The sequence below is a fragment of the Conger conger genome, chromosome 9 (genome assembly GCF_963514075.1).
Source record: "Conger conger chromosome 9, fConCon1.1, whole genome shotgun sequence".
Classification (NCBI taxonomy): Eukaryota; Metazoa; Chordata; class Actinopteri; order Anguilliformes; family Congridae; genus Conger; species Conger conger.
Genome location: NC_083768.1, coordinates 11,484,181 through 11,496,614, shown reverse-complemented (window position 1 = coordinate 11,496,614; position 12,434 = coordinate 11,484,181). Strand labels below are relative to the sequence as shown.

The 12,434-nt window shown below is 51.4% G+C and overlaps 1 protein-coding gene across 1 annotated transcript in view; it reads left to right on the top strand.

Annotated features, from left to right (window-relative positions):
• Positions 1-12,434, top strand: part of LOC133137438 (protein disulfide-isomerase TMX3-like) — a gene marked incomplete at its 3' end in the record, with an annotated part of 34,995 nt that overhangs the window by 15,853 nt on the left and 6,708 nt on the right. Inside the window, exons 10-13 of the mRNA XM_061255722.1 lie at positions 3,912-4,010; positions 8,590-8,647; positions 9,460-9,513; positions 12,030-12,086. Coding sequence (XP_061111706.1) covers positions 3,912-4,010; positions 8,590-8,647; positions 9,460-9,513; positions 12,030-12,086 — 268 coding nt within the window. The remainder of the gene's footprint in view (positions 1-3,911; positions 4,011-8,589; positions 8,648-9,459; positions 9,514-12,029; positions 12,087-12,434) is intronic.

Genomic DNA, 12,434 nt, shown 5'->3' with positions numbered 1-12,434 from the left:
ACGTTAAACTCGGAGCCGAATCCACAAGCCTGGGATATCGGGGAGAGGTGTAGGTCTGCTAGGAACACTAGACGAGCAGCAGATGCCTTATCCCGGCTGATAAATAATGCAATGTCAGAGAGTCAGCAGAGTCGGATATACTGACGGGCAGCAGCAAGTTCAGAGATAGCGAGTCACTGAAAAGGGGATGTGGGCTGTCATCCGAGTGGCAAAAGTAGCAAAAAAAAATCATCTTCTAATGAGATCCTGATTCAGGCTAGAATATTAACCTATGTAGCCAAAATAAGATCCTTGATCTTTGAATGACTGGAAGTAACCGTTCCAATTCAAAAGCACTGGTTCTTCCACTTTTTAACATTGGGATCTGAATGAAAGATGCATTAAATAACCTATTGGACCACAGACTCATTCTGGCTTCCACCTAACCCACAGTGCCCATAGAGGCGCTGCAATAAAGGATTCAATTAAGATTTGTGCATATTGACTTAACTTTAAAAGTTATGACATTTCAGAGTTCAGTGCAAGCTCCCAAGCTGTTCATAGCTGGGGAGTCGCTGTATTTGTATTTAAGCCTCATGACAGCTGCATTACACTGCTGTAAATGCACTGCCGGTTTTATATCGCCGTATTAATGACACCCTTTTGTGTTTGCGTTTATTTTGACGTACACCACACCCTGAGAGCAGTTCCTTTGTACAGTTAAACTCAGCAGATTTTTCCACCCCGCTTTGGAGCTACGCAATGTCATTTCACAGCAAAGAGCGCGCTGTGATATTACTGAAAATACGCACGCCATTAATCCTGGGACAGATGCGTATCGGGATTCTCGCAGAGTGCGGAGTTTCTCTTCTCGCCAAACTGGCTCGTCGAGTTCGATGGGAGAAGCGGGCGGTCTTGACTCATTGTTTAAATACGGTAATCTGCTCACAGGTAGCGAGGACACGGGCACCCACGGGACTTTGATTGGAGTCCGCCGTCCTAACGGATAAAAACAAGGCCCAGGAAATAAACGGACACCATTTTATATGATTTTAACTCGATACCGGGTGATGCGTACGGCGTTGCAAATGCGTTCCTCGTGCAGGTCAGTGCGTGGGAACTGAAAGAGTACCTTTGTGGATCAGCTTTCGTCCGAATCCACGTGTTGCACTGTGTCCACACACACACACACACACACACACACGCACGCACACTCGAACGCGCACACACACACACACTTTCGCCTTGTGGTGCCAGGCCACTGCTCTGGTGTCAGAGTAACCGAGTTTAGAACAGTGAAAATGAAGCCGAGGCACAGTTTTCCTCCTGTGTACGCACGCTGAACCGGCATTTTCTACACATTCCGCTCACACGCCAACTCTAAACCAAAACCCAAACCCAAACCCCGCCCCCCCCTGAGTACTTACGGGTCCGGGCGGAACTGGACTGGTCCGGGGAACGCCTCATCCGTCCGCACCGGTCCGGGTGAGCAAGCGCAGAGAGAGAGCGAGCGATTAGCCAGGTGCTGCAGAGGTCACATTTGAATATCTGCAGGAATGCTGGGAGCGCTTTTACACCAGCCTCTTCCCTGGAGCCTGACTGTCTGTCTGAAACCACAGAGGAAGAGAAACACACTACCTGTGTCTGAGAGAGTCAGGTGGCCTCCCTCCCTCTCTCTCTCTCTCTCTCTCTCTCTCTCATTCACTCTGCCTCTCTCTCCCCGTCTCATTCACGCTGCCTCTCTCTCTTTCTCTACCCCCCCTCCCCTCTGTTCGGTCAATAATGTTGTAGAACTGTATACTTAAAACCCACAAGCCATAATGTTTGGTGTGAGTCGGAAAACCGGACCTTATGAAGTAGATAATTCAGTTACCGGGCTGATAATTATGATTATTATAAACATCCCCTGATCCAGGGTGGCTTTCACTTCTCATATTTTTGTATGATTATTTATTGAAGCGCGTCGGGAAAGGTCCAATCCCGGAACCACCTGGGACTCGAACCCACAACCTCCTGGTCACGAGCCCCAGTTTCTTAGCTGTTCTTCCCGTCCGTCCGTTTGCCCCCGGGCTGAGGTCAGTGAGGGGGGGGGGAGTGCGGGATTCCGGTAATGAATATTGCCTCTGCCTGAGTTTTAAAGAGAAGGGGAGCGTGACTCTGCCGTAGTCTGCGGACTCACACAGCTGGCTGCCGGGCCAAACGAGCGGCACGCCTAATTGGGCGATAACCGGAGGGAGGCTCTGAGCCCCGTCCCCCGTCGGGAGCCGGGCGCTGGCGATGATTCAGCCTGCGGTCACTTTAGTGCAACTACGCCGCGCTCCGTCTCCGCATTTGAATAGCCCATTTGCATTCTCTCCAGTTCACCGGCGATATTGTGAGTTTTGAGGAGGCCGCGGTTCGTGGAAAATGCGGCGGAATCGGAGCGTCGGGAAGCGTCGGCGAAAAGTTTTTTCGACGAATCGCGGCCGTTTGAAGTGAGGCGTGTTGCCGTGGACTCGCTGTTGAATAAATACGTTTTGATGAGTCGCCGTGATTCGAGATTGACAGCCGAAAATGTGGAACGTTCGTTGGGTTTCGTAACGGTGTAGAATTCCCCTTCTCCATATGGACACAGTCGTGGTGTATAACTGGTCTGGTATGGAATTTCCCCTCTCTATATGGACACAGTCATGGTGTGGTGTAAAATTCCCCTTCTCCGTACATTACGTTAATGGCATTTTGGCAGACGCTCTTATCCAGAGCGACGTACAGTTGATTAGACTAAGCAGGAGACAATCCTCCCCTGGAGCAATGCAGGGTTAAGGGCCTTGCTCAAGGGCCCAACGGCTGTGCGGATCTTATTGTGGCTACACCGGGGATCAAACCACAGGCCTTGCGTGTCCCAGTCCCAGTCATGTACCTTAACCACTACGCTACAGGCCGCCCCGTACGGACACAGACATGGTGTGGAACTGGTCTGGGCTAGGATCCCCGCCCCCGTACGGACACAGGCATGGTGTGGAACTGGTTTGGCCAGGCTTTGCACTGACACGTCTTGTGCACTAATGACATACTGGATCACAATCAGAGCTGGAGGCGGCCCCCGTAACGAATTGTGCCCCCAGCCATCATGCGTGAGGCCACACGCGTAAGATATGCAGAAAAATGTCTTATGTGGGCAATAAAGATCAATGGGAGACCGCTTTTCAGTGTGTTATTGTCATACACAAAACCCCATGTCGGCTGGGAATATTTAATTCACAAAAAAAAACGTTGTGATCCGTTAAACCTGTTTTGTGAAGGTTATATGGAGCAGTAAATATGCTGTTCAGCCTGTGTAACATACATTCACTGAGCACTTTATTAGGAACATTCTTACTTTATAACACCTACTTATTCATGCGATTATCTAATCAGCCAATCCTGTGGCAGAAGTGCAATGAGATGGGGTACTTGAGGATCAGTTTTTGGGGGGAGATGGGATATTGGAGGGTCAGTTTTTGGGTGTAGATGGGATATTGGAGGGTCAGTTTTTGGGTGTAGATGGGATATTGGAGGGTCAGTTTTTCAGGGGAGATGGGATATTGGAGGATCACTTTTTGGGGTGAGATGGGATATTGGAGGGTCAGTTTTTGGGTGTAGATGGGATATTGGAGGGTCAGTTTTTGGGTGTAGATGGGATATTGGAGGGTCAGTTTTTGGGGGGAGATGGGATATTGGTGGGTCAGTTTTTGGGTGTAGATGGGATATTGGAGGGTCAGTTCTTGGGTGTAGATGGGATATTGGAGGGTCAGTTTTTGGGCGGAGATGGGATTCTGGAGGGTCAGTTTTTGGGGGCAGATGGGATATTGGAGGGTCAGTTTTTGGGCGGAGATGGGTTTCTCGAGGGTCAGTAATTTTTGGGGGAGATACTGAACTGTGCTTTTATCTGTACGTGTGTGTTGTCCTTTCAGAGTACCGGGATGGAGATCTGTCGTCCTGGGTGAACAAGGAGCGCTTCCTGAGCTACTTGCACATCGACGGCTTCATTCTGTATGAGCTCGGAGATACAGGTGACCGCACTGAAACACACACACGCACGCGCACGGACGCGCGCGCACACACACACACACACACACTCGCACGGACGCACACACACACACACACACACACACAAACAAGCGCAAACACGCACACACGTACGCGCACCCACACACAAACACACACACACACACGCACAAACAAGCGCACACACGCACACACACACACACACACACACACACACACACACACACACACACAATGGGCGGCCTGTAGTGTAGTGGTTAAGGTACATGACTGGGACATGCAAGGTCGGTCGGTGGTTCTAATCCCGATGTAGCCACAATAAGATCCGCACAGCCGTGGGGCCCTTGAGCAAGGCCCTTAACATGCATTGCTCCAGGGGAGGATTGTCTCCTGCTTAGTCTAATCGACTGTACGTCGCTCTGGATAAGAGCGTCTGCCAAATGCCATTCATGTAAATGTTCTACCCCATCCATACACCCATGTTCAGTGCAGGCACAGTCTCAGGGCCCCCAAATGAGCCCATTTCATTAGGAAGGAATCTGGGGTTTCTTACTATGCTGCTACAAAATATGAATGATAAATTATCATCGTTATTATTGCACTACTGGCAGACTGGATTATAGAACATGCCTGTATTGGGTATGCTGCCAATCCAAAAATGTTGAACTCCACTATATAACTGCTGATTGACCACAAATGTTTTCTAAATGTATTGTTCCTGACAGTACTGCTCCTGCACTGTGTTGTGTGGTTACCTTTGCATTGGTCACCACTCAGGGCTAATGTCTGAGTTCCTGGCCGCCTGCCTGTTTTCCACAGGTGCTCAGCTTCCCGGGAACAGACCGGTGTGTGTGATCTATTTCAGTCCCCCTGTGCAGGGAAGGTTCTGCACAGTCACGTCTGTGGGCCAGGAGAACAGCCGTGTTTCTGACAGACTGACAGGTCTGTGGGCCAGGAGAACAGCCGTGTTTCTGACAGACTGACGGGTCTGTGGGCCAGGAGAACAGCCGTGTTTCTGACAGACTGACGGGTCTGTGGGCCAGGAGAACAGCCGTGTTTCTGACAGACTGACGGGTCTGTGGGCCAGGAGAACAGCCGTGTTTCTGACAGACTGACGGGTCTGTGGGCCAGGAGAACAGCCGTATTTCCGGTAGACTGACGGGTCTGTGGGCCAGGAGAACAGCCGTGTTTCCGGTAGACTGACGGGTCTGTGGGCCAGGAGAACAGCCGTGTTTCCGGTAGACTGACGGGTCTGTGGGCCAGGAGAACAGCCGTGTTTCTGACGGACTGACGGGTCTGTGGGCCAGGAGAACAGCCGTGTTTCTGGTAGACTGACGGGTCTGTGGGCCAGAAGAACAGCCGTGTTTCTGACAGACTGACGGGTCTGTGGGCCAGGAGAACAGCCGTGTTTCTGACAGACTGACGGGTCTGTGGGCCAGGAGAACAGCCGTGTTTCTGGTAGACTAACGGGTCTGTGGGCCAGGAGAACAGCCGTGTTTCCGGTAGACTGACGGGTCTGTGGGCCAGGAGAACAGCCGTGTTTCCGGTAGACTGACGGGTCTGTGGGCCAGGAGAACAGCCGTGTTTCTGACAGACTGCACGTCTGTGGGCCAGGAGAACAGCCGTGTTTCTGACGGACTGACGGGTCTGTGGGCCAGAAGAACAGCCGTGTTTCTGACAGACTGACGGGTCTGTGGGCCAGGAGAACAGCCGTGTTTCTGACAGACTGACGGGTCTGTGGGCCAGGAGAACAGCCGTGTTTCTGGTAGACTAACGGGTCTGTGGGTCAGGAGAACAGCCGTGTTTCCGGTAGACTGACAGGTCTCAGGGCAGGGACCCGGCTCGCATGCAGAGGGAATGTAGCGCTGCAGCTATGGCTGGGGGGCGGGGGGAGGGGGGTACCTGTTGGACCGGACAGGTAAACCTGAATGTGGAATGTGGAGTGCAGAACATGCTAGAAACGTGTCTCTCTCGCCACCACGAATGTAATGTTTAATGAGTAAAGCCTAATTCATGCGTTGTGGCAGGACCCGTTTTCACTACAAGCGCGGCGAAAACGACGCATTTTCAGCTGACAGTCACACTGTGTCGCACGGCGTCGATTGGACAGCCAGATGGAACGCTGAAATTAATTGTCACGGGCAGGCTACGCCAATCTCCGCCGTAAACATCAGCTGTTTGGCATCTTGTTACCATAGAGACAACAGAGCCCTCATCCCAGACCTCCGCAATGTACAAATGCAAAACCTTGTGTGCACCCTCATTTTTGTTGCAAGGGTCGTGCGACTATCAATCGGGCTTAATTGAAGAGCTGTGAGCTGCTGCACGCCTCCTCTCCCCATTTATAGCAGTTGTAGGTGTCTGTGCATTTATAACTGCATATCTTAATATAGGCAGCACACCTGTTTTAGGGAGTTGCTAGCAAATAGTCGCTGTTCTCGCTGACAGACCTGAAGTCGTCAGTCCCCTCTGAACTGCAGGATGACCTGGTCCAGAGTGAGGTCACAAATACACGCATGATTGCAGTATTCTCACCTGAACATTCCGATGCTGATGTCACAATCACTACTGCCGATTGAATGCAGTGTTCAATTCTAGAACACTGACTGACTGAATTCTGTAAAAAAAAAAAAAGAAAAAAACCTTCCGAGGGTTAAAGGTTAAAATGTGGGAATGGGGAGGACCGTGGCTGTCTAGCCCAGGGTAAGGAGAATGAACTCCTGGGGTGCCATAGATCATCACTGTTAAAGAGTGAATTGGGTCTTACCTGAAGCATGTGCTCTTGAGCACTAATGCTTTGAGCCACGTCCCCTGTGTTATCAGCACGGCCGTCTCTGGCTCCAGGTCCACGTTAACCCACCCTTTTATGGTATGATTTCATACCCTTTTCTCAGCGCTTGATTTATCGGCGACCTTGATGGCTGAGGACAGGGTATATTAGCATGGAGGAGCTGTAATTAACTCTGAAAGCGTTTAGTTGGAACTTTTTTTTATTTCTTTATTGCTAGACTACCCCCCCCCCCCCCACCCCGTATGACAGCTTGTTCAAATAGTTCAGTGTTGGATTTATCAGTGGAGCCCACGGGCCACCTGTCTCAGCTCAGACCTCTCCCACCTCCCTGCCGGAGGGCAGCGGAACATTCCGGAACATTCCCCTCCTCTTAAATCAGGGGATATTACCAGGGGCTGTGGAGGGTGACCCCATTAATTACGCGCCTGACTCCCACCTACTCCTGCGCCTCCTGTTCCTCCTGCCCTGCTCTGTAAGCTGGAGGCTTTCAGAGGAGCTCCTCCAGACCTGTTTTCTCAGTGGAGCGGAGCGCCCGTTTCCTCATCCCGTACCGTGGGACTTCCTGGATACATGATGAAACCCTGATTGGTGGGCTGGTTTTTGAGGAGAGCGGCTGATTTGTTGGGCTGGTTTTTGGGGAGAGCGGCTGATTGGAGTGCTTGTTTTTGGAGGGCAGCTGATTGGTTGGCCCGTTTTTGGAGGGCAGCTGATTGGTTGGCCCGTTTTTGGGGAGCGGCTGATTGGTGGGCTGGTTTTTGGAGGGCGGCTGATTGGTGGACTCATTTTTGGAGGGCGGCTGATTGGTGGACTTATTTTTGGAGGGCGGCTGATTGGTGGACTCATTTTTGGAGAGCGGCTGATTGGTGAGCTGGTTGGTTTTGGACGGCAGCTGATTGGTGGGCTGGTTTTTGGGGAGAGCGGCTGATTGGTGGGCTGGTTGGTTTTAGAGGGCAGCGCTGTCCTGACCCTTCAACAACCCGTATCCCGACGATCTTCACACACCGAATGAGATTATGAGAGTTTTGACAGTCTAAAATTGCTTTTGAAGTTTGTAGTAAAATGGTTGCCTTTCAATTTTAACTCTAACTGATTATTTCAAAGATAGCTTATCTCCTTTTCAGTTCTTGGACGGGGGAAATAAAAGTGCTGTCGCAGGGCAGTTCACATAAACCGCAGCTTATTTTGTCCCTTCAGGGAAAGGGGACCTGAGTAAAGGCTGAGGGGTCTTCACATGGGGGGGTCTCACAGACGACTGCGCCTTTCTCATACGAGAGGTGTGGCGCTGCCCCTCTGGAGTGGAGATGCTACTGACGCCTCTTTTTCTTTCTTTTTTTAGCACCTTTATCCAAAGCGCTGTACAATAGATGCTTCTCATTCACCCATTCATACACACACTCACACACCGACGGCGATTGGCTGCCATGCAAGGCGCCAACCAGCTCGTCAGGAGCATTTGGGGGTTAGGTGTCTCGCTCAGGGACACTTCGACACAGCCCGGGCGAGGGATCGAACCGGCAACCCTCCGACTGCCAGACGACCGCTCTTACTGCCTGAGCCGTGTCAGCCCTCTGCGCCGTTGTTCCGCACTTCCGCACGTCCGCCACTAGAGGGCGGACTGTGGCTGCCGTGGAGGACCGGCTCATTGCAGCGGGAAATCGGTTCTATTTCGCCTCCCTGATGTCTGTGTGAAATTAAGGGGAGACCACAGTACAAACACGGTGTTGTGTGAAGCTGCGACTGTCACAGGCCGCCGATTGTAACAGAGTGGGCTGTACTGTCCTCCCTCGTCACAGGGAAGCTGGTGGCCATCGCAGTGGTGGACGAGAAGAATCCGACAGAAGAAGGCGCCAGGTATACGCTTGAATTCACCACTCGATTCCCAGACTGCTTTCGTACACAGAAACCACCTGTAGCTCCTCTAGATGTCGAGTCGAGTCGAGTTCATTTACACAGCACGTTTTCATACACGAAGCGCTTCACATGAGACATAGAAAGACATGACATAAAAATGTTACTTAAGTAAATCAGAATTAACCCAGCCCTTGTGCACTCGCACACCTGTAGCACCCCGAGACGCGCGCGGGGGAAGACGTGAGACGCAAGCTGTGACAGGTGGTAACCCTGCGCGAGATGAGAGCGCAGCTGTTTTCATGGGAACGGTAGTTCCAGAAAAAACAATGCGTCTTAGCAGCGGCTTACAGCTGCAGTGTGCTCACAGGCGCTCTCCAGGGGGCTCCGGCCTTATCCCCGGCTTTCGTTCCAGCCCGGCGCTGAGACGCCCGATCCCACTTACCCACGTCTGGATTCGAGGCCACGGTCAGTTCATTAGTAGCATCAGGTGCGGTTGTTCTCGGCGGAAGACCTGGAGAAATCCGGCCCCGCTCAGATCAGATCGGGCTACCCTGCTCTCGGTAATTGCAGAGATCAGTGGTGCCTTGGAGGGCCTAGAGTAGAGGTTTTTATATTCAGACCGATCACTTCGCCTGCTGATTTCACTGATTAGTTTGCGGTGGGTTAATTGGTGAATTGTTGTGTAGCGATTGGAATGAAAACCTGCGTACAGGCACATGATTGCTGATGGTGGCAGCACGGGCACAGGCGATGCTAATATAAGTTGTTTCCCCCCTTAAACTCCACCTTAAACTCCACCTTTCCTCCTTCAGGTACAAGACCCTGATTCATAGGCTATCCACCGAGTACAGAGGCCATTACAGCAGGTAAGTTGTGATTGGTCCTGGCACTGCCCTACAGGCGAATAAAATGTGAAAGAACCAAGTATTAAAAAACCTTACTGTGGGTGAAAGGGTGTTATTTGTTGAGGGAAAGGATGGCCAAACACAGAAATACACAGATCACCTTAATTAATGTAATCTTAGATACTCTACCGTGAAGGAAGGTTTCTATCGATTTCTCAGGGAACGGTGTGGCTATCTCAGAAATATTGACCCATCTGCATGGGTCGTGTATTACCTAGAATAACGTGTGCCCTGCTCTTCATGAGAAATGTATCAATATTATTTATTGTGTAACTCCCCGGGTTCACCCGCTTTTTTAATAAATGGTGGTTTGCACACGCAGAAGAACTGCGGTTTGAATGTATATTTCCAATAGGAGGTGGGTGGTGCGTGTTCACGCACACGCACACACACACAGATAGAGAGACACACACACTCACGCACATACACAGATAGAGAGACACTCACACTCACTCACGCACACACACAGATAGAGAGACACACTCACGCACACACAGATAGAGAGACACACACACTCACGCACACACAGATAGAGAGACGCACACACCCACACACACACGCAGATAGAGAGACGCACACACCCACGCACACACACAGATAGAGAGACGCACACACTCACGCACACACACACGCACACAGAAACGCACACACATGCACATATAGAGACAGACACACTCACACACTCATACACACACTCTCATACACACGCAGACACAAAGAGACACGCACACACATAGAGAGAGACACACACACACACACACACACACACACACAGATAGAGAGATGCACACACCCACGCACACACGCACACAGAGATGCACAAAGAGACACACACGCACACACATAGAGAGAGAGAGACACACACACGCACACACTCATACACACACTCTCACACACACGCAGACACACAAAGAGACACACACGCACACACATAGAGACACACACACACGCACACACACTCTTTAATCACCGGGCCCTGCTCAGCTGAAGGTTACGGAGGCTCTAATCCTCCACACAGGGCTGTGGGTCAGCAGCGGAACATATTGGCTTTAAGCGTATCCAGATAGAGGCTGCTCTTAAAGGCCCTTAATGGCGTCTCAGATCCGGAGCCGGGCGGAGCGGGGTCAGGAGGAACCCGGCGTGTCTCGGAGCGTTCTCACCCGGGGAGGGGCAGCGGAGGTCACGTGTGTCCGCCGCGTGGCCCCTGTAATTAACGGGGGTCCGTAACAAGCGCCGAGGCGGCGGGGGGGGGCGTCTCCACGGCGACGCGGCGCCCAATCGTAACGCGCCCCGCGGCCTCGGTTCTGCCGCGGCGGTACTCCGGGATCCCCCCCGCGGCCCTGTCCTTCTTCCCACAATGCACCGCAACAACAGAAATTAAATTTCTTCAGGCCTCATCTTTCGGGAAATCTAGCACTTTTCAGAAAAGAGGGGAAGGAAGAAAAACGGATTAACCACCGTGAGGGAGCTGAGGGAATGAACAAATGAGCTGCAGAGAGAGGGAGGGAGAGAGAGAGAGAAAGAGGGAGCAAGAGTGAGAGAGAGAGAGGGAGAGAGGGAGAGAGGGAGGGAGGGAGAGAGGGAGAGAGGGAGAGAGGGAGAGAGAGGGAGAGAAACACAGAGTGAGAGAGAGGGAGGGAGACAGAGAAAGGGAGGGAGAGGGAGAGAGAGAGAGCGCGCACAAGCACGAGACAGAGACTGTATCTGCCAACAGCTCTCTCACTAACCCTTTGAAGAGGAGGTTTTTTCGGAATGGTTTTTTTCCCCAAAATTCCAAGTCAATGTTCTAGAACCCTGTTGCTCTCAGTTACATCAGCGTTAGAATGTTCAGTGAGGAACATTCTGATGGCATGTTTGTGACCTCACACTTGAAAGGGTTAACACACTGCCGCTGGTCTGAATTCACAGAATTCACAGTGCAGTGCTGTCTTCCTTGGGTGTCTGGTTTCCACATATTCTAATCAAATGTAATCTTTGGTTTGCTTAACGTGAGAACGCAGCGTATCATTTCCTCATTTAAAGCAAATGAGCTCATCATGTTGCAGTGTAAGAGCAAGGGGGAAAACGCAGCACCAGTCTTTGGTTAGACATCAGAAAATATAAATCATAGCAAAATATAGCATGAGACCTGGCACACGCCGCTGTTCTGTCTGGTGCTGTGAGGACCGACAGTTAATCCACAAAAAGCATCCAGAATGCGCCAGAAACATGTTTATCATATAAATGCATCCCTGACAATTTTTCTTGTATTATCGTTGTATTTGTGTGGACCTTTAAGGGTCAGTTTCACAGACACAGATTAAGCCCAGTCCTAGACTTAATTCAATTTTGAATGGAGGGAGATTCTCCATACAAACTCAATTTGGTCCAGGTCTAAACTCAATCTATGTCTGTGAAGACAGTCTTGTCCTTTGATGAGTGGTAGAAACCTGTATGTGTGTGTGTGTGTGTGTGCGTGCGTGTGTGTGTTCTCACAGGGACTTCCAGTTCGGACACATAGATGGGAATGACTACATCAGCAGCCTCATCATGGGGTGAGTGTCCCCCCCCTCTCCTTGTCGATGTGGGGTCTGTGGGGGGGTGCGGGGGGTCTGTGAGAACTCAAACCCACGCCTCTCTGTCAGTGTCCAGGGGAGTGGTGCATGCTGGGCCGTTTACCTGGCAGACTCCGTGCCCTTTAATTAAGGGTGTCCCTCAGCGTCATCGCCATGGTTACAGAGAGCGCCCAGTATTGGGGGCGGGGGATGTGTGTGTGTGTGTGTGTGTGTGTGTGTGTGCGCGTGCGCGCGCGCGCCTGAGTATGTGTGTGTGCGCGTGTGTGCGTGTGCGCCTCTGTGTGTGTGTGTGTGTGTGTACGCACGCATGTGTGTGTGTGCGTGTGT